Source organism: Vigna umbellata, chromosome 2 (genome assembly GCF_029865625.1).
Source record: "Vigna umbellata cultivar VRB3 chromosome 2, Vumbellata_1.0, whole genome shotgun sequence".
Lineage (NCBI taxonomy): Eukaryota > Viridiplantae > Streptophyta > Magnoliopsida > Fabales > Fabaceae > Vigna > Vigna umbellata.
This window is the reverse complement of record NC_142166.1, coordinates 10,822,299-10,842,046: the sequence shown is the minus strand read 5'-3', so window position 1 is coordinate 10,842,046 and position 19,748 is coordinate 10,822,299. Positions and strand designations below refer to the sequence as shown.

At 30.1% G+C, this 19,748-nt stretch overlaps 3 protein-coding genes across 3 annotated transcripts; all 3 read right to left on the bottom strand.

Annotated features, from left to right (window-relative positions):
- Positions 1–660: 660 nt before the first annotated feature.
- LOC124845345 (temperature-induced lipocalin-1-like) lies at positions 661–2,137 on the bottom strand. Its single transcript, XM_047322425.2, has 2 exons — positions 1,640–2,137; positions 661–969 (listed from the first exon to the last, which is right to left on the bottom strand). The coding sequence occupies exons 1-2, from the start codon at positions 2,009–2,011 to the stop codon at positions 784–786; spliced, it is 558 nt and encodes a 185-aa protein (XP_047178381.1). The 5' UTR covers positions 2,012–2,137; the 3' UTR covers positions 661–783.
- A 2,690-nt stretch (positions 2,138–4,827) lies between these two features.
- Positions 4,828–5,849, bottom strand: LOC148203411 (temperature-induced lipocalin-1-like). The gene is made up of 2 exons (XM_088106114.1): positions 5,373–5,849; positions 4,828–5,159 (listed from the first exon to the last, which is right to left on the bottom strand). Exons 1-2 carry the CDS (start codon positions 5,742–5,744, stop codon positions 4,974–4,976), a joined length of 558 nt encoding a protein of 185 aa, XP_087962240.1. The 5' UTR covers positions 5,745–5,849; the 3' UTR covers positions 4,828–4,973.
- Positions 5,850–14,459: 8,610 nt separating this feature from the next.
- Positions 14,460–19,445, bottom strand: LOC124834228 (two-component response regulator ARR12-like). The gene is made up of 6 exons (XM_088106113.1): positions 18,664–19,445; positions 18,135–18,287; positions 17,495–17,896; positions 17,297–17,373; positions 15,790–16,968; positions 14,460–14,789 (listed from the first exon to the last, which is right to left on the bottom strand). Exons 1-6 carry the CDS (start codon positions 18,809–18,811, stop codon positions 14,715–14,717), a joined length of 2,034 nt encoding a protein of 677 aa, XP_087962239.1. The 5' UTR covers positions 18,812–19,445; the 3' UTR covers positions 14,460–14,714.
- Positions 19,446–19,748: the final 303 nt, after the last annotated feature.

Genomic DNA, 19,748 nt, shown 5'->3' with positions numbered 1-19,748 from the left:
AGGCCTTTTGTAATTGTTGATGAACTTTCTTAAAGTGTGCAATTGAGGCATAATGTAGAATCTTAACCTACAATTGCAATTCAACAGAAGTACACTGAAACTAAAGTATTCAACTCCATAAATTTGTGAGTTTTTGACACTACAAAAATTAAAAACAATAATTATCTTGGTGAGTAAAGAGATGTTTCTTATTTTTATACTTCTTGTAATTCTTTGGAAACTTTATCAAACATTTTCAATTTGTTAAACATTTTCAAGAGGCTCAGTACCAAGTTTTAAACTACATTTAGAATTCAGTGAGTTATAATAAAATAAAATAAAATTGAAGTAATCAATTCCTTAAATGTGTTTGTCCTTGAAACACCAAGAGATTACTAAGACAGGAGCAAAACGTTTTCTTTGGGAGCAATGAGAAGTTCGTTTTCTACATGACTGTTTCCAACTTCTAATGAATTAGGACTAACACAAAAATAGGTTTTCATGTCTCCAAATTTAAGTCCGAAATAAGCAGTGACATTATTATAAAATTTAGAGTTATTTTGGAGTTTGATTTGCTTACTTACATACGAGTTAGTCCTCCATGTTTTCTTAACTTCAACCTTATAGCTGAAATAACATCATCAAAATATTCACACACCAAAGTTTATGTACAGATCAGAGAGCAACCAAACACACACATCCATATGCTATAGAGGGATTCAATCTATCAGAATACACTCTACATGAAATTCAAAATTTAAACGTGTATATATATATATATGTGTGTGTGTGTATGTATAAAGTCTATTTGCCAAAAAGAGATTTGATCCACCAAATGCCTTTGTTGTCATGGGATCCTTCTTCTGCCTCTGGTGGCGGATCACTCTGTGGAGTCTTCTGGAGTTTGCTCACATCATATCCTTCTGAAATAGCTTTCTCAACAAGTTGATTGTAGATAGCATCATCCATATTGGTTTCTCTGCATAAAATCTACCATTCATAATTCACCAACGTTAGCTCACCAAAATCAAATTAACACAAACCTTTTTAAACTAACCTCAACACCATTAGTAACACATAACTTTCAACTTATCACTATCAGTTTTGCAGTAACATTCTGAATTGGTAAAGCTTCAAAACAAGAATACGCTATTTCCCATTCTTCTAATATTTATCTAAAGATAAAAAACATAAATCTGTGACGAAACTTTATCCTCATTGTTTGTCTTTCAAATACAAAACCACCTTTTAAGCACAAAACCCTCTGTCATAAAAGTATATATTCATTCTCCTTTTGACTAATACTGTCCAATATTAAACACATTTTTTTCTTCCTAATATGGATTTTGAAGAAACTAGTTACCAAGCAAATCATGGAAAAAAAAGAGGTCGATGAACATTATCCTTTTCGCTTTTACATTTGAAGATCAGCCTAAGATCATCACAATAACCACAAAAAGATAATATAGAAACTTCAAATCTAAAGAAAAATCACAGGAGTTTTGTAAAGTTAAATACAAACTTAAAATGATTCATACCATCAACTTAATATAGTTACTAACACCATATGACGATATATAATTTTCGATCAGCAGAACACAGTAGAAAAACAGAGACAACAAAAAATAAATAGCAACAGAAGTTAAATAGGTTTACTTACCCAAAGGCATTTCCTGCTTGGTTGGCCGATCAAAGCATACTGATAATCGTCATCAAGGAAGAGGACCCAGTAGTCCCCAACGACAGGGATGATGGGCAAGAAAGGTGGAACATAAAATTTTACCCTTAACTTGGCTTCATCAGATTTTGGGTCTGCCTTGTAAGCAGTACCCTCTATGTAGCCTCTCTTTCCACCACTCCATGTCTCGTTCAGCACATGCACAGTACCATCTTCGTTAAGGGTATATGTGGCTCTGCTGTTCTCACCATCCTTTGGCTGAAAACGCGAAGGGAATGAGGCAATCTCATACCATCGACCCATGTACCTTTTCAAGTCCACACCCTTCACAACTTCCATCTCTTCCTTCGCCATTACCACCTTGAACTGGGAAATGACACAACTCACAGATTAAACAAACGATGATCTTCTGGGTACTCTCAAGTTGTGGCCTTTTATGAAGTTTCTGATGAGTGTGTCTATGCATATATACAACTTAGGAAACTTGTTTAACAATTCTAGAATAAGCCTACACATAATATCTATAATTATTGTAGTGGCTATGATTGAATCACTTCTTATATAAGTATTTTTAGGAAAAGATAAGACGTTAATCATGGTAACTTTAATTGGTAGTTAATGTTGTCTATGGAAATTTTGTTTAAATTTTATGAATTTATATGTCACAATTTAAAATATTTATTTTTGTCTCTCATGTATGATGCCATCAACTGTATTAGAAGCATATTTAGAACAGTTTAAGGTGAAAATTTGACATCATAGATATTAATTTTGTTTAAATAATAATATTTATCACTATTATGTTATTTAAAGTGTGTGTAAACAAAAGACTTTGCTAACTAAATTGTGGGTTTCAAATTTATGTCCTTTTTTTTTCTTTTATAGTGTCTATTTGGAATCTTGGAAAATACAGCCTCTTTGAATTTTGTGGTAATATTCAAAAGTAGGCACGTGTAACCTTAACTTTTATTTTGAAATGCTTATTTTCATTTTAAAATAAATTTTCATTTAATTAAACTAGACCTTAACATTATAAATTGGCTTTTAAAATTATATCAGTATGTATAGACATCAACAAAAAAAAAACAAATGGTTAAGAGGTTAGTTTTTTTTTTTAAATATAAAAGAATAAATTAGATGAATTTATTTCTAAGAATATAGATTAGCAAATAATGACAGAAAAAGTAGATATTTTCTTGTCTGTAGACCACATTTTTTATATAATAAACAAAGGAATGGGCTAAGAAAGTCGTGGAAGTGTTTGGACCACGTATTCCATCACATAGAACTTTCTAGTATTCTCAAAGCCTTCCTTCTCTCTTTCAATTATTTCTGCTCTTTATTAATTTTAAATCCTGTAATTGTTTTCTTTTCCATTTTAAGAAAAAAAAAGTCAAGAGTGTTTTTCTATGTGCTCATTTTAATTATTCTCAGTAGATAAAAAATAATACAAATATTTTCATATTTTTCTAAAAAGAATTATTTATTAATTAGGGTTTTATTCTTATAATAAAATATTAGAATATTACTTTACATTGAAGTTGAAGTTACCCGAAACACAATTTGTATCAGCTTTTATCAGCAAATTGTTTTATACGACGCTTTCAAAAAATTCAATTGACATTTTCTGTTTTTCATTTATTACTATATTATCATTTTCTTTCTAATATAATTTTACAATAAAAAATTTATAATGAATTTAAATATAATGTCATTTTTAATAATGATAATATAATTTATTTTCTTTATCAAACACAAGAAAAATAAAATACAAATTTCATAAACTTATATATTAAAATTTTATAATGTCACATTAAACATTAATAATATTAATACTTAACAGTTATTATGGACATAATATTCATATTTTTTCCATGTTCAAAAATAATTTAAGCAGTAAGTAAGTTTAGGGAAAAGGTTAACTAAGATCAGTGTTAATATGTGTTATTTATATTTTACGATTCTAAATTTTGTAAACGCTAAAATATTTCAATTTCATATGTTTAATACTTTTAAAATATTTATTCTTTTTGAAAAGTCTTGAAATAAAATTTCGCATCCAATTTCTAAACACTATTGGGTTTTCAATTAGGATTTGAGTTCAACATTTAGAAATACAAAAGAATAAAAGTATTTGAAATTATGAAATTTTACAGACAATTCAAACTTAAAATTTATAACATTATGTATTTATTATATCCACATGTTAACTTGACGAATTATAGTATCCATACTTATAGATAACCTAGTACCTCTTAGTCTCTATTTTACTAAAATACCATCTTTTATTTTTATTAATATATATATATATATATATATATATATATATATATATATATATATATATATTAATAAAAATAGTGAGTGACCAAGTTCACATCTCGTCTTAATTTTTTTATAAATTATTACATAGATCTTTTTAAGATTTTAATAACTATACATTTTTTATAACTTATATCATTTTTATATATTTTAATATAATTTTTTAAGGTTAAAATATTTTATTAAATATTTTTACATTTTTTTATAAATATCTACAGATATTAAAAAAATATGTAAATATCCACTTATATGCATGAATATGAAACAAGTATAAAACAAATATTTATCTAACGAAGCTACTATCTATATGAATTCCCTACCCACTCCCGGGACATTCCTAATCAATCTGATATAAATTCGATATAAGTAAAAGAAATTTCTTTACTATCCATACATTGTCTAACCTAAATTTTTATTTTTTTAAGAAAACAATTATAATTTACGTCAAAGTATTAATAACTAATGTAACTTAACATCAGGAACTTTCTCTTCTAACATAAAATTATATCAGATATTAACTCGGATACAAAATTTACATTTTTAACATTAACAATAATCTTTCTACGTTGTAAAAGACAAAAAAAAAATAGCAAACGTAAAAAATCTTATTTATGGTAATATATTTACTGAGATTTAATGTCTAGTATTTATCTATAACTATAATTCAATTTAATAAAAATATTCTTTTGTAACATGGACTAATTACTCATGTTGAGAAATATTGAAGTTTAAAATTAAAATTAAGCATGGTTTGAGTAATTTCTTATAAAGATCAATTTCTCCTTTCTAAGATGCTACTGAGAGTTGAAAAACTATGATTGATATATACCATAACTACTGCAAAGGTCTAGAAAATTCAGTTTCAAATTCTCCATCATCATTTGTATTCTTGAATACAAAATTTATATTTTAAATAATACATTACAAAAACACAAAAGAATACACACTACATGGAAATTGAAATACATTTTAAACGTATGTATATAGATAAAGTCTATTTGCCAAAAAGAGATTTGATCCACCAAATGCCTTTGTTGTCATGGGATCCTTCTTCTGCCGCTGGTGGCGGATCACTCTGTGGAGTCTTCTGGAGTTTGCTCACATCATATCCTTCTGAAATAGCTTTCTCAACAAGTTGATTGTAGATAGCATCATCCATATTGGTTTCTCTGCATAAAATCTACCATTCATAATTCACCAACGTTAGCTCACCAAAATCAAATTAACACCAACCTTTAAACGAACTTCAACACCATTAGTAACACATAACTTTTTATCACTATCAGTTAGCTACACCAGCTCCGTGTTATGAAACTTTACAAGACAGAACACAGTAGAAAACAGAGACAACAAAAAATATAGATAGCAACAAAAGTTAAATAGGTTTACTCACCCAAAGATATTTCCTGCTTGGTTCGCCGATCAAAGCATACTGATAATCCTCATCAAGGAAGAGGACCCAGTAGTTCCCAACGACAGGGAAGAGGGGCAAGAAAGGTGGAACATAAAATTTTACCTTTAACTTGGCTTCATCAGATTTTGGGTCTGCCTTGTAAGCACTGCCTTCTATGGAGCTTCTCTTTCCATCAGACCAAGTTTCGTTGAGCACATGCACAGTCCCATCGGTATTAAGGGTATATGTGGCTCTTGTGTTCACACCATTCCTTGGCTGAAAAAACGAAGGGAGTGAAGCAATCTCGTACCATCGTCCCATGTACCTTTTCAAGTCCACACCCTTCACTACTTCCATCTCTTTCTTCTCCATTACCACCTTAAACTGGGAAACAATAACACAACACAGAGATCAAACAAACCACGATTTTCTGGGTACTCTCAAGTTGTGCCCTTTTATGAGGTTTCTGATAAGTGTGTCTATGCATATATACAACATAGGAAACTTGTTTGACAATTCTAGAATAAGCCTACACATAATATCTATAATTATTGTAGTGGCTACGATTGAATCACTTTTTTTATAAGTATTTTTACGAAAAGAAAAGACCTTAATCATGATAACTTTAATTGATAGTTAATTTTGTTTATGAAAATTTTGTTTAAATTTTTTGAATTTATATATGTCACGATTTAAAATATTTATTTTTGTCTCTCATGTATGATGCCATAAAGTTTATTAGAAGCTTATTTAGAACAGTTTAGCGTGAAAAATTGGCATGATAGATATTTATTTTGTTTAAATAGTAATATTTATCACTATTATGTTATTTAAAGTGTGTGTAAACAAAGGACTTTCCGGGTTTCAAATTTGTGTCCTTTTTTATTTCTTTTTATAGTGTCGGTTTGGAATCTTGGAAAATACAGCCTCATTAAATTTTCTAGTAATATCCAAAAGTAGTCATGTGTAAGCTTAACTTTTATTTGAAATGTTTATTTTTATTTTAAAATAAATTTTCATTTAATTAAACTACATCTTAATAAGATTAAATATGTTTTTAGTCCCTAAATTATCAAGCGAATATTATAAATCTGTTTTTAAAATTAGGGTTAAATATGTTTTTAGTTCCTAAACTATCAAGTGAATTTATTTTTAGTCTCTTTTTAAACTAAATTACATTTTAATTATTCTCCTTAAAAAAATCGTTAGTCATTAATGTCGTTAGGTTTGGAGAATAAAAATTATTATTTCTTTAAAGACAAGAATCAAAATGTAACTTAATTTAAAAAAAGATACTAAAAACAAATTCGTTTGATAGTTTAGGGACTAAAAAATATTTAATCCTTAAAATGATATAGTATGTATAAAAAAAAAGAAAAAGAAACAAATGATTAAGAGGTTAATTTTTTTTTTCAAATATAAAAGAATAAATTTGATGAATTTATTTCTAAGAATATAGTTTAGCAAATAATAGCAGAAAAATAGATATTTTCTTCTCTGTATACCAGATTTGTTTTAGAATAAACAAAGGGATTGAGCTAAGAAACTCGTGGAAGTGTTTGGACCACATATTCCATAACATAGAACTTTCTAGTATTCTAAAAGGCTTTGTTCTCTCTTTCAATTATTTTTGCTCTTTATTAATTTTAAATCCTATAATTGTTTTATTTTCCATTTTAAGAAAAAAAAAGAAGGTCAAGAGTGTTTTTCTATGTGGTTATTTTAATTATTCTCAGTAGATAAAAAATAATACAATATATTCATGTTTTTCTTAAAAAATATTTATTAATCAGGGTTTTATTCTTATAATAAAAGGTTAGAATGTCACTTCACATTTAAGTACAAGTTACCCTAAACACAATCGGCATCAGTTTTTTACTTGCATATTGTTTTATTACAGTTTGCTCAATTCTGATGAGGATATTTTTAATTTTTAATTAAATAAATCAAAACTATTCTTTTATGAATAAACTATTAATTTAATAAATTTATAATTCTTTTGGGAAGGATTAGAGATATAATAAACTTATAGTATACAAGTGATAATCTCTTACCTTGGATTAGAATTAGTATTATAATGTGATCATAACTTGTTAGAGTTTTACTTAAGAATTGAAGACTCATGTCACCGTTATTAATTCTCAAAAATCTCTTATAACATTTGCAAATTATATTATGCTTTTCTTGTGAGAAAAATGCTGAATGTTGTATAGTTTTCAACTTGGTATTCTCCTCTCAGAAGAGACATTCTTAATTTTCTGGAATCATATAATTTTGATGTAACATTTGGATAGTTTGGAAAATGCCAAACTTAAACCGATTGTAGTAGCTTTAAGGGCAAGAGATAAGGCTTAAGGGGCAAGAAATAGCTTTGAACTAATAGGTCCATTTCAAGTGTGTATGCTTGGAACTAAAGACAAGCCTTAGTGCAAAAAGGAAGAAACTTTCATTTTTGTTTCCTAAAAAATTGATATTATTTTGCTCCAATATGCATAGGGGTGGATTTAATTTAGATGGGTAATTTTGGTCTTTTTAATTTGGATGAGTGGTATTGGTAGAGATTGAAAATGATACAATTTTTTTTTATCTTTTGTTTATAATCTTTGGATTATATGCAAGGTAAGAGTGTTGGTGTGTAGAAGAAAATGAAATTCTTTTATTTGCAATTTGTAAAGAATGGACTTTATACTTTGAATAATATAGAGACTAAAATTATGTCTAGTTTAAAAAATATTACTTCGATCCCAAAATTAATGATCAAGACTACACATGTATATATTAATATTTTGTAATTACTTAGTATGGAGACCAATCAAAAGATAGGATTGGGTCTGAGTCTTAACAAGATATATAGTCCCTAGCTTTAGGCTCTTAAGTTTAGAGGTTGAACATGTTCTTCTAAATGTAAATTAATTTGTAGTTTTCTCACGTTTTTAATCTATTAAAAGAATTATTTTTAGAATTTATAATTCTTATAATATAATCATACTAGAATACCAATTATAAAAGATTTTATAAAAATGTGTTCTTTAATTTTTTTTCTCTAATATATGTTTTTTTATCTATTTTTTGTCTTTCTTTCTCTTCTCACATTTTCTTAATAGATAACGGTCATTATAGTCATACAGATAACCCTAATATCTTTCATTAATCAACATTTATCAAATTAGGTTTTAGTTTATTTTTATTATAGTTTTTCATAATAATCAATAGGTCCTTATATTTTATTAAACTATATTTGAACCCATCAAAATATTTCAAATGAGTCACGTAATATAATTAATTCGTCAATTAATTCTTAATTCTCTCAAGTGATTCATATGATGTCATAATAACATTCTATGTTTTAATACATAAACATAATGCACATTAAAAGACCTTATATAAATTGGTTTCATCATTATTCATAATTAAAGATACACAAATAACAAGATTCATGGTAGTTGCAGAAGTCAACATGTCCCCTTCCATGTATTGCTATATTATCATTTTCTCCATGATATGATCTTACAACGAGAAGTCCAAAATGGTTTCAAACATAAAGTTGTTTTCAATAACATTAGCATAATTTGTTTTGTTAATCATAATTTACATGCATATACACATAAAAAAGAAAACACAAATTACATAAACTTATAAAAAGCTCAAAGTGTCAGATAAACATTGATAACATTAACATTCACCATTCAATGGTAGACATGATATCCATATTCTTTACATGGTCAACAAACAATTTGGGCAGTAATCCTTTTGTCAAAGGGTTACCAATCATAATATTAGTGTTAATGTGTTCTATAGACACTTTATTTTTCTAAATCTCTCTTTAAAGACAAAGTATTTCAATTTCATATGATTAATACTTTTGGAATACTTGTCGTTCTTTTAGAAAAGAATACAACTGCAAAATTATCACAATAAATTTTTAGTGGCTTGACAATCCTGTCGACTACTCCAAGCCTTGAAATAAAGTTCTACAACCAATTAGTTTAAATTGTTGTCTCAAAGCATGTAACAAATTCAACTTCCATGGTGGATACAACAGTAACGGACTGTTTCACACTTTTCCATGAAATCAGTCCTTCGGTTAAAAGATACACATAACCAAATATAGACTTTCTTGTATCCACAGTCGGTAAAGTCTGAATCTATATAATCAATCACCTCAAGGTGATTAGATTTCCTATAAGTAAGCAAGTGATTTTTGTTCCTAGTACGTATCTTAAAACTTTCTTTGAAGTTTTCCAATGATCCAGTCATAGATTTCTTTGGTGTCTACCAAGCATGCCAACTACAAAGATAATATATGGCCTCATACATGTTTGAACATACATAAAACTCCCAACAACAGATGCATAAGGGATATCTTCCATTTGATTCCATTTCAAATAATTTTTTGGACATTGCATGAGACTAAACTTGTCTCCTTTCTATATTAGAACAATAGATGTTGAACATTTATCCATTCTGAATCTCTCTAAAAATTTATTAATATATGCTTTTTGAGACAAACGTAATAGTCATTGTGATCTATCACAAAATATTTCTATTCCTATCACATAGTATGTCTCACCCATATCTTTCATTTCAAAGTTACTAGAGAGAAACCTCTTAGTCTCACTTAATAGACCAAGATCATTAGTCACAATCAAAATATCATCATCATACAGAATAAAAAGTATAAACTTTTTCCTACTGATATTCAGATATATAAATCGATCAATAGTGTTCTCCTTAAATCCAAAGGCATAACAATATCATTGAACTTAAGCCGAAATGCTTGTTTAAGTCCATATATTGATTTCTTAAGTTTACACATCATGTGTTCCTTTCTTTCTTTAGTGAACCCTACTAGTTGGTCCATATAAACATTCTCTTCTAAATCCCTATGCAGAAAGGCAATTTTAACATCCATTTGAAGCAACTCAAGATCACAATGAGCTACTAATGTCATGATAATTCTAAACGAATCTTTCTTAAAAACATGCAAAAAAAATTTCCTCATAGTCAATGTCATCTTTCTTAGTAAAACCTTTAGCAACAAGTCAGGTCTTGTAACATTCGATATTGCCATGAGAGTCACGCTTAGTCTTAAAGACTCATTTACACCCAACTGTGTTACATCCTTTAACAATTCCACAAGGTCTCATACATCATGTTGTGCCATTGATTTAAGCTCATCATTCGTAGCATTTTACCACTTATAAGAATTATCACCATTAATGGCTTCTAAAAATGAAACTAGGTCATTATCAATACTTAAGTCATTTTAAGACTCTTGTAGATAAACCATATAATCATTCAAAATAATAAACTTTCTTTCTGTATGAAATCTTCTTAATACTACTTCCTGTGGTTGTTCTACTACCAACCCATTGTTAACATGAAGTTCATTAATTTGTTGGGGAACAACTCTTCAATAAGAGGTACTAGCTACATGAACTTGTACTCTAATTTCCTTAGTCTCCACATTTTGTGAATCTTCACTCTCACTGGTTTCACCATTCTCAATGAACTGGACATTTTAGTTTTGACAATTCTTGTACTATGGGTCGGACAATAAAACATAGACACTTTTTATTTTTTCTCGATAACCAATGAAATATCCATTGATTGTTCTTTCATCCAATTTCTTTTCATATGGGTTATAAGTTCTTACTTTTGTTTGACAACCCCAAATATGCAAGTGTCTTAAACTAGGTTTCCTACTTGTCCATAACTCAAAAGGAGTCTTCTAAACAACTTTACTAGGAACCGTGTTCAACAAATACATGATAGTCTTTAAAGCATACATCTACAACAATATAGGTAAATATAAATTACTTAACATACTCCTAACCATATCCATTAAGGTTTGGTTATGCCTTTCTGACACTTCATTTTGTTATGGTGTGTTTGGCATTGTATTGAGCACAAATACCATATTTCTCAAGGAACTTAGCAAACAGACCAGGATGTTGTCCACTTTCATCATATCTTCCATAATACTCACCACGTTTATCTAATCTTACGATTTTCACCTTTTTGTCTAATTGTCTTTCCACTTCATTTTTATAAACTTTTAAGGCATTCACGGTCAACCCAGGGTGAGTTAGGTCGGGTCAGGTGGTCCATTTTGACAAATTTACCTCCTCTCCTCACACTGTCGACATTATTCTTAAACCCTCTCTTCTTCGTCAATTCGCCCTAATCCTCCTCCACATCTTTCTCATTCACCTTCACCTCCAAACCCAAAGTACCCATTTTCTACCACACCCTTTCCCTCACATACCATTCTCCTCCACCTCCTCCTTTTCCTTCAACCTATGCTTCTTTCCTTGCTAACATATACTCCCTCGTTCTTCCCTAATCCCCAAGTCCAAATTTTCCTCCTAGTTATGAGTTTCTTTACCTTGGCACCATTGTTTAACTCTTGTGACAATAGTATCAATGAACTCTTAAAGTTACGCTTTACCATGTTGAACCTCTATAAAATGGATTTGTCAGAGCTTTAATTGTTGGGAGACAAACTTCGCTTAGAGAGAGAACAATGACAATTAAAATATCGTCGTTTTTGTTCACACTATCTTCACCATCATCAAAAAAGGTGAATGATAGAGTTGTGTCATCAAAAAAGAAAGAATTTTGAGAGGAAAAAAAGATTTGGAGTGACATGTCCAAATAATTTTAACACCAATTTAACGAGAAAAAAATACACATTGACTCTATCTAAAAAGATATAAAAAATCAATTAAATAAAAAATATATAGAAAAAAAATCATAAACTTACATACAAAAATAAATAATTAATTAAGAAACTAAAGAATTTATTTTTTATGATAAAAATATCCTAGCACAATGTATTTGTCCCGATTACTTAGATACTATTTTTTTATATGGAGGAATCATTACAACATTATTAATTTTAATTATTTTAATATGAACTCTTAAAAATTAATTATAACAATTAATAAATTAAAATATAGGAATAAAAATATAATAAAAGTGAAAATAATAAGTATGAAAACGAACATCTTTATAACATTTATCTAACGCGTATAGTGTTAGATAGTTTAATCATGTTAATAAACTTTTATATATCAAATTATCTAACCTCGTGCACCGAAGAAAAAGTGAAAATCATACAACTAAATTAAGCTAAAAGTAGAAGTATCAAAATAATACTAAACATCATTTTTTGTACTTTTATAGTTTATTCCAAAACCAAAAGTAAGTTCGAAACACTCTCTCTTCTAATCTATACATATTTTTGTTTCCTGTGAACGAATCCAACTAAGTAAGAGCTGTCTTGTATTTTATTTTCTATATTTTTTTAAAAATATATATATTTTATTTTTTTCATTATTTTTCTATATTTTTAAAACATATTTTCATTCTTTTTACATTAAATTGCACATATGTATAGACTGCAAATAATATGCTCATAGATTGAATAAAATTTTGTATTGAGTCAAACTATTTTCCTCTCATCTCATCTTTATAGAACACTTTATGCGTGCCTAAACCTTCATTTTTTAATTCCATTCTATTTTTGTGTAAACAAAAATGCAGCCTTGATAATCCAACATCATCCTAGCATCAGCCTGATATCAATAAGACATCAATCTGTTTTCAAACTATTAATTATAATGAAAAACAATTAGATGATGTTTCTAATTGATAAATTCACTATCAAAGTGTTTTTCCATTATCAGTGTCCTTGTTAAAGATATACAAATGTAATGTTAAATGAATATAAATATTGTCAAGCTATAATCATACACCATGTTTAAAGTTAGATGATAATTCAATAACATATGATACAAGAGTGTTAGAAGGTAAAGAAATATTTATGTTTGATATTTTTATACTAGTTTTTCAATTAATTATCCTTAGAACTCTCTTCTTTTCCTTGTTAGCTTTTTATTAAAATTTTGTAGTTGAATTTTATGTATTCAATACAAAAAATTTATTATAATTTATGAGATATTTTTATCATCTATAATATTTTTAATGATGCACATGTTTATATTCATGTATAACTGTTACCATTTTGTTTGAGTAATATTTGTCACAATCTCGTGCCTTCACATATTTAATTCAATTTTGTCAGTTATCTTAAACCATTGCATTGGAACATATATGCATGAGATCATTAAATACTTTCACGACTTATGATGTGACTAACTTATCAGAAAATCATATCTTTTTTTTTTAAATTTCAGAAATACCATAACTTCAACAATCTTTTTCAATTCTTCCAACCCACTAGGAAGTGGGGTTAACACCAGAATAAAATACAAAAGAATAGAACAAAAATATTTTATCCATTTATATCTACTCACATATGATACTTAATGAATTGAGTAATAAGTATATTCATACCTATTTAAATATTTATTAGATAACCTGTTTATAAAAATAAATAAAGTCAAAGAAAAGAAAACATAATATCATAAAAGATGCTACACATTTTCTTTTCTTAAATGTCAAATAATAGTAAAAACATTATAATTATAATTAAATAAATTTCAAAATAACATGCATAATAAATTAGGAGTGTTTTTGTAATTTAAAAAGATATGGAAATGAAAACAAGAGAGACATATACATATACATATTTTATACATATACTTGTCTTAATCCTTGATTTAGAAAATCAGATATTATTTGTACTTGTTAAATCCAAGTATTCTTTGTCAACATTCGAACATGTCTAGACAATATCTATAAGTACAAATTTTTTTTCTACTCCAACCCAAGAAACATCTACAACCCTTATTATACCTAATTTAAAAAAAGTAAACTAAATAAATAATAAATAAAATCAGATTCCTAATGTTGGAATTTTTGATAAAAATGAATAGTATGTTTACCACCACTCAATTTAAAATTGTTAAAAAAATTATCCACAAAAAAAGGTAGTGTCTAAAAAAGTTACCATAAATAAATATTTCCTAAAAAAAGTTTGAAACTTCTCATTAATTGATTACAAAAGTAACTTCTACCAATAACTATAGATAATCCAATTGAAATATTCAGTCTATACACACTTTCATATCAAAGCATCTTTAAAATAACGTGTATATTAAAAGTTAACAAAAGAAAAAGTGAGAGAGAGCACCAAGAAACACATTCATATTACAATTATTTTATCTAAACCAATACAGAAAATTTTTATGCACTACAAGATTGAAAACAAGATAGAACAGATAATGGCTAACACGAGTCCTCAAGTAAAGAAACAATGTTGACCATGACAATAAATTTAGTGGCAGAACATGAAAATAAGTACATCAAAGAAACTACACAATCAATCAGCTCCAGAGACAGATAAATGGTCCTGAATTCAAACTGAATAAGAAATCAGTTGCATGATCCAACAGGGTAGGAGGCATCAAATCCAATTTCTCCATCCAACAACGTTAACTCATTTTGTTCCTGCATCATAGTAGTCTTGCCTTAAATGGTTTAACAAAGGATACAAATTATATAAATTCTTAGGGAGATAACTTAATGAAGAAACCAAAGGATATAACTTGTTGTATATGTACTTAAACCTACCTCAACCTCAACAAATGAATGGTTGATTGTAAATTATGCAGCATAGTTTGAGAGGATGGTAGTTTAGATAAAGTTTATGCGAGAAATGTAAATGACCCATATATAACTGCAGATTATGTGATTACATTTGGTAATATTTTATATAATGATCTACCACTTGATTTCTCATGTGCTTTTTAACTGAATTGACACTGGTTTGCCTTAACTTTGCAAGATTTGCTAATTCATTTCAAAAGAGCAAAACTACAGAAAAAGTTGCACAGTTAAGAACCTAACATTCATTTCCTTTTAATACGAGCTAGATCAAAAATATGTAACGAATGACACGAGGCTCAACCTAAAATCTTATTTACTGCATATATAAACTGCATAAACCTTCACATTTTCCGTTGCATATGAAAAAGTCATCCTATATGTTAAAAAAGTAACTGCAAAATGGCATTGCTAGATAAAATAAAAACCAGGCAAAGTGTATTATTTTTACAGTCTAACAAAACTTCATAGAAAACAAACATTTACTAGTTATGTTCAATTTTTGAAGTATTTCTGAAGGGTAGATTTAACTGATAAAATTAAGTTGTTGATTATCTAGATCAAGTTGACAAAAGCACAGCAGCTACACAAACATAAATAAGAAACAGTCAGAAGCCCAGAAAAGCATGAAAAAAAGACTCGAATAGTGTGATCTTGCCACCCCAAAAAGAACGGGGTGATCTTGTAGTTCCTGTTAAAATAGTCAACTGTGCTTTTATTATGGTAATCTAAAAACCGATCCTTTATGATCAAATGCGAAAAGAAAATCATTTGAAAGAGGGGAAGAAACATGATGGTTTCCTTTAAAGAATGGAACAAACAAGAGTAGGCTATTTGATCATACCCTTTTGACCATTGCACCCATTATGTCATCCAAGGTACCAAAAGTATTCTGCATAAATCCTTCTTGGGACTTTAATTGCTCCAAAATGTAGGCTTCATTCGACTTCAGTGGAATGTCAGAAGAGAATTTATCAACTTCAGTGCATGGACCAACCAAAGATGCATTAATTCTATTGCTACAAATTGTGTTATTGTGATTTAAGCCATGCCCCATAGAAGTTGTTGCTGCACTGGAAGAAGCATATGAATTTACAGGATTGAAGGGTCGACTCAAGTTTTGGTCATAATCCGATTTATGTTCTTCCCATCTTTGTTGTGGCGTGTAGCTTAAAGGCTGTACATCTTCCAAAGGAACAGTCATTGCCATTCTGGAAGAAAAATCAATCGGACTGTTGCCAATATGAGTACCTGAGTTGGAAACATTGATGCTAGTGGGAGGCAGTTGGTCATTGCTGAAAGCCTCACACAATGGCAAGGAATTGGACGGAAATTTGGATAGCTGTGCCGCATTCTGCCAGTTTTTGTTGCATCGATTATAATCCAACATATTAGAAGAACCACCCATGCCAAAAGATTCTGCATTCAACGAAGCTGCTCTAACAGAAGACTGATTTCTAAATGTTCCAGGGCCATGTGTTTGCTGTGGATTTCCTTGTAAGATTATATGATTATTTGAGCCACATGATAGAGAATTGTTTGGACCATTAACTGTAGTAGCCCTACTGTCTGGGAAACCAGAGGCAACTGTAAATGCACTTGAATCAACTTGGCTTAGCTGCGATAAACCGGTTGAACAGTTGCTTTGCTTAGATTGGTTAAGCTCAATTGATGTTGGAATGCCCTGTAACAAACTTGAGCTCTGATTTGCAGAAAAAATTGATGGCTGAATGTTTCCAAGTGCGTTTAAGGAGCTGTTGATGTTTTGAGTCTGAACAGGACGGATAAGTGCAGAAGAACTGATTCCTCGCATGTTCAATCCAGCTGGGGAATTCAGCCTACTGAAAATTCCAGAAGATGCATATGATGGTAATGTAGTGTTTGAGATCCTTCCAGAACCAGAAGCGGTGCAAAAATCTCCAAATCCTTCGATTGAACCCATTCGTAAGTAAGAATCACTACCACCCAATGCAGCAACCATGTTAGCTTGATGGTTTGCCTTTTTCAGATAGAGTCTATACTTCTGCAACACAGAATGAACAGCAAGAAAAATATGGCACAGAATTAAATGTATACTTTGTCAAGTAAGCCAAACACACATAGGTGCAAAAGTCTTAAAACTTTCATTATACTGAGAGGATCTTTCAATCAAGTTGAAGTAAAAGTTTTAACACTTTCATAGATGACATTGATATACACTTTCCCAGATTTACTATTTCGCTGTACAAACTCTTTTTCATAATACTTTCATCACAAAAAATTTAAAGAATCATCTGATCTAGAAGATTTTGCATCCTTGATCTGTCAACAACTGAATCAAACAATTATAATAATAGCTACAAAACCTATACCTGTAGATGGCTTGCCACATTTTCCCTGGTAAGCCCTTCAACATTCATCAGGTCAAGAATTTTCTTGGGAACAGCCTCTGCAGTAAAAGGTGAATAAACATGGCACCAGGGATTATAGTACTCATTTTGAGATATGAAGTTATAATGAACTGAAGTCTAACAAATTGGGAACCTTATCTTTTGCTTTCACTAACTTACTTTCTAGGCCAAGTTGATTAACAGCAGCAACAAATTTTCTATGCAGCTCAACAGACCAAACAACACGAGGTTTCTTCTGTGCTGAGGGGTCATCATCATCTCCATTCCCTTCCCCATCATCTTCTTCTTCCTCACTCTGGTCCTTCCTTTTTTTACCAAGCCTTTTATTCTGGTCAGCACTGTTTTCTGATCTTAGGCTTAGGCTACCTTCCCCAGCAATATTCAGAGCCTTTTCATCATTGGAAGCCTTGCTCTGATCCCTGCCGTCAAAATTCTTTCTTCGGACCACATGCTGCCATATGTTCTTCAGCTCTTCAATTCGAACAGGTTTCAGTAAATAGTCACAAGCCCCATGTGTAACACCCTGCATCACCAGCTTTGTATCACTGTGTGCTGACAACACTGGAACATCATAAACAATAATAACTTATGTCAGTCAACAATACATTCAACCCATTATAGTTAGATTTGGATGATAAAAATTAAACTCCCTAATTTTGGGGAAAACAAAAGGAACACTATTTAAACAAGTTGAGTTGTAAATGGGATAACCTTCATCGATTATACACCAAACCCTCATAATATGGTTAGGAAAAACTCAGGTCAAATGCATCATAAGTTAAAAGAAGTGTGAACTTACTGATGACAGGGAGGTCCATTTCAAGTCCTACCAACTCAAGGAGCTTAAATCCATCCATGTCAGGCATATTCACATCGCTGATTACAAGGTCAAACTTGTTTCTGTTTTCCCTCAACATTTTCAGAGCCTCGACTGCCTGATTAGTTGTAGTAACTGCAACAACAGCAACAAAAGCAACAAATCAGATATGAGATTTGGCAAAGTCAAAGACATCATAAACCATCAAAGCAGATCAATGCCCCCCATAACCAGGGCCTACACAGATTGGTCAACTAATAGCTCTAAATGTAAGAATCCAAGAACTTCATTCAAGAAAATATTCAAATTCGTACCAAAGCCTTCAACTTTAGGAGAAGTAAGAATTTTTATATCTTGCAGAAAAACAAAAACCAAAAAGTAAGGTCAATACATACAAAACACCAAACACTGTATTCATACGCAATGTCAGTTTTTACAGGGCAAGCCTAGCTGTGCCTAAGTTGAGGACACACAAATTTTTGCTTAACAAAAATGATTAAAAGCAACGAACCCTGATACTGGCATTTGCGAAGCAGATTCTCCAACACTTTGAGACAAAGTGGGTCGTCATCCACTGCCAGAACACGCATACCCACGGGAAAACGGTCACCACCCCCATCTTCATCCCCCAAATGATCCCTTGGATTTTCCACAGCCATGTCGAGCCAGAAGCAAACCAACACACCCAGATGAAACAACAGGACTCTTATGCAGAGATCAGAACTCACAGACCCAAAAGCTTCAATCTTGAAAACGGAAACTTTGTTCCCAAGGCCTCTCTTTCACCAAGAATCAAAAGGGCAAGAAAGAAAGGGGAAAAAAATGCGGAACTGGAACAAGGTTACGAAACCTGTAGAAAATGGACAGTGATGGATTTGAAGCCAGCAAAACAAAAACATAAATTATTTAGTATTTGAGTGAAATCTCTCTCTCTTCATCTCTTTCTCTCTCTCTTTCTCCTCTGTTATTTGTCCTTCACTTTTTCTACCAAAGAAACAGGGAAAAAAAGCCTTTGACTTTAATTATTAGTTAATCGCTGATGCAAATGCAAAATACAATACAATAATGCAGCTTGCTTCCACCCTCTCTAGTTTTTAATTCATGACATTCCCCAATTTCTCTCTCCTCTTCACGCCAATGCCAGTGTGACATGTTCCCAATTAAACCCTTTTGGGGACTGATATAGAAATGCTCATGTGCTCAACTCATTGATGCAAATGCTCTCTCCAAACACCCCTATGCCCTAGTCAAACCAAAAACTAAAAACATCATTTTTCCAAATCATTCCAATCATGTCTACTATCAATGCTTCCTATGATTATTCAAAACATAAATGCCACAACTTCTTCTTCTTTGCTTATTCATCTTTAATGCGATTTAAATTCACTGCTAAATATTGATTACCCAAAGTGCGCCTTGTGGTCAACCCAGTAAAATATCATGTCTAGAAATTGAGAAAAATCTCAACAAGAATCTTCGTATTAAGGTAATGTGCTATAACTGTTTCTTTTTAAATGTATATACCATTTTAAGGTTTCTGTACATGGAATATGGTCAAAAACTTTTCAGGAGAATATTTTCCTTTAAATATTTTTT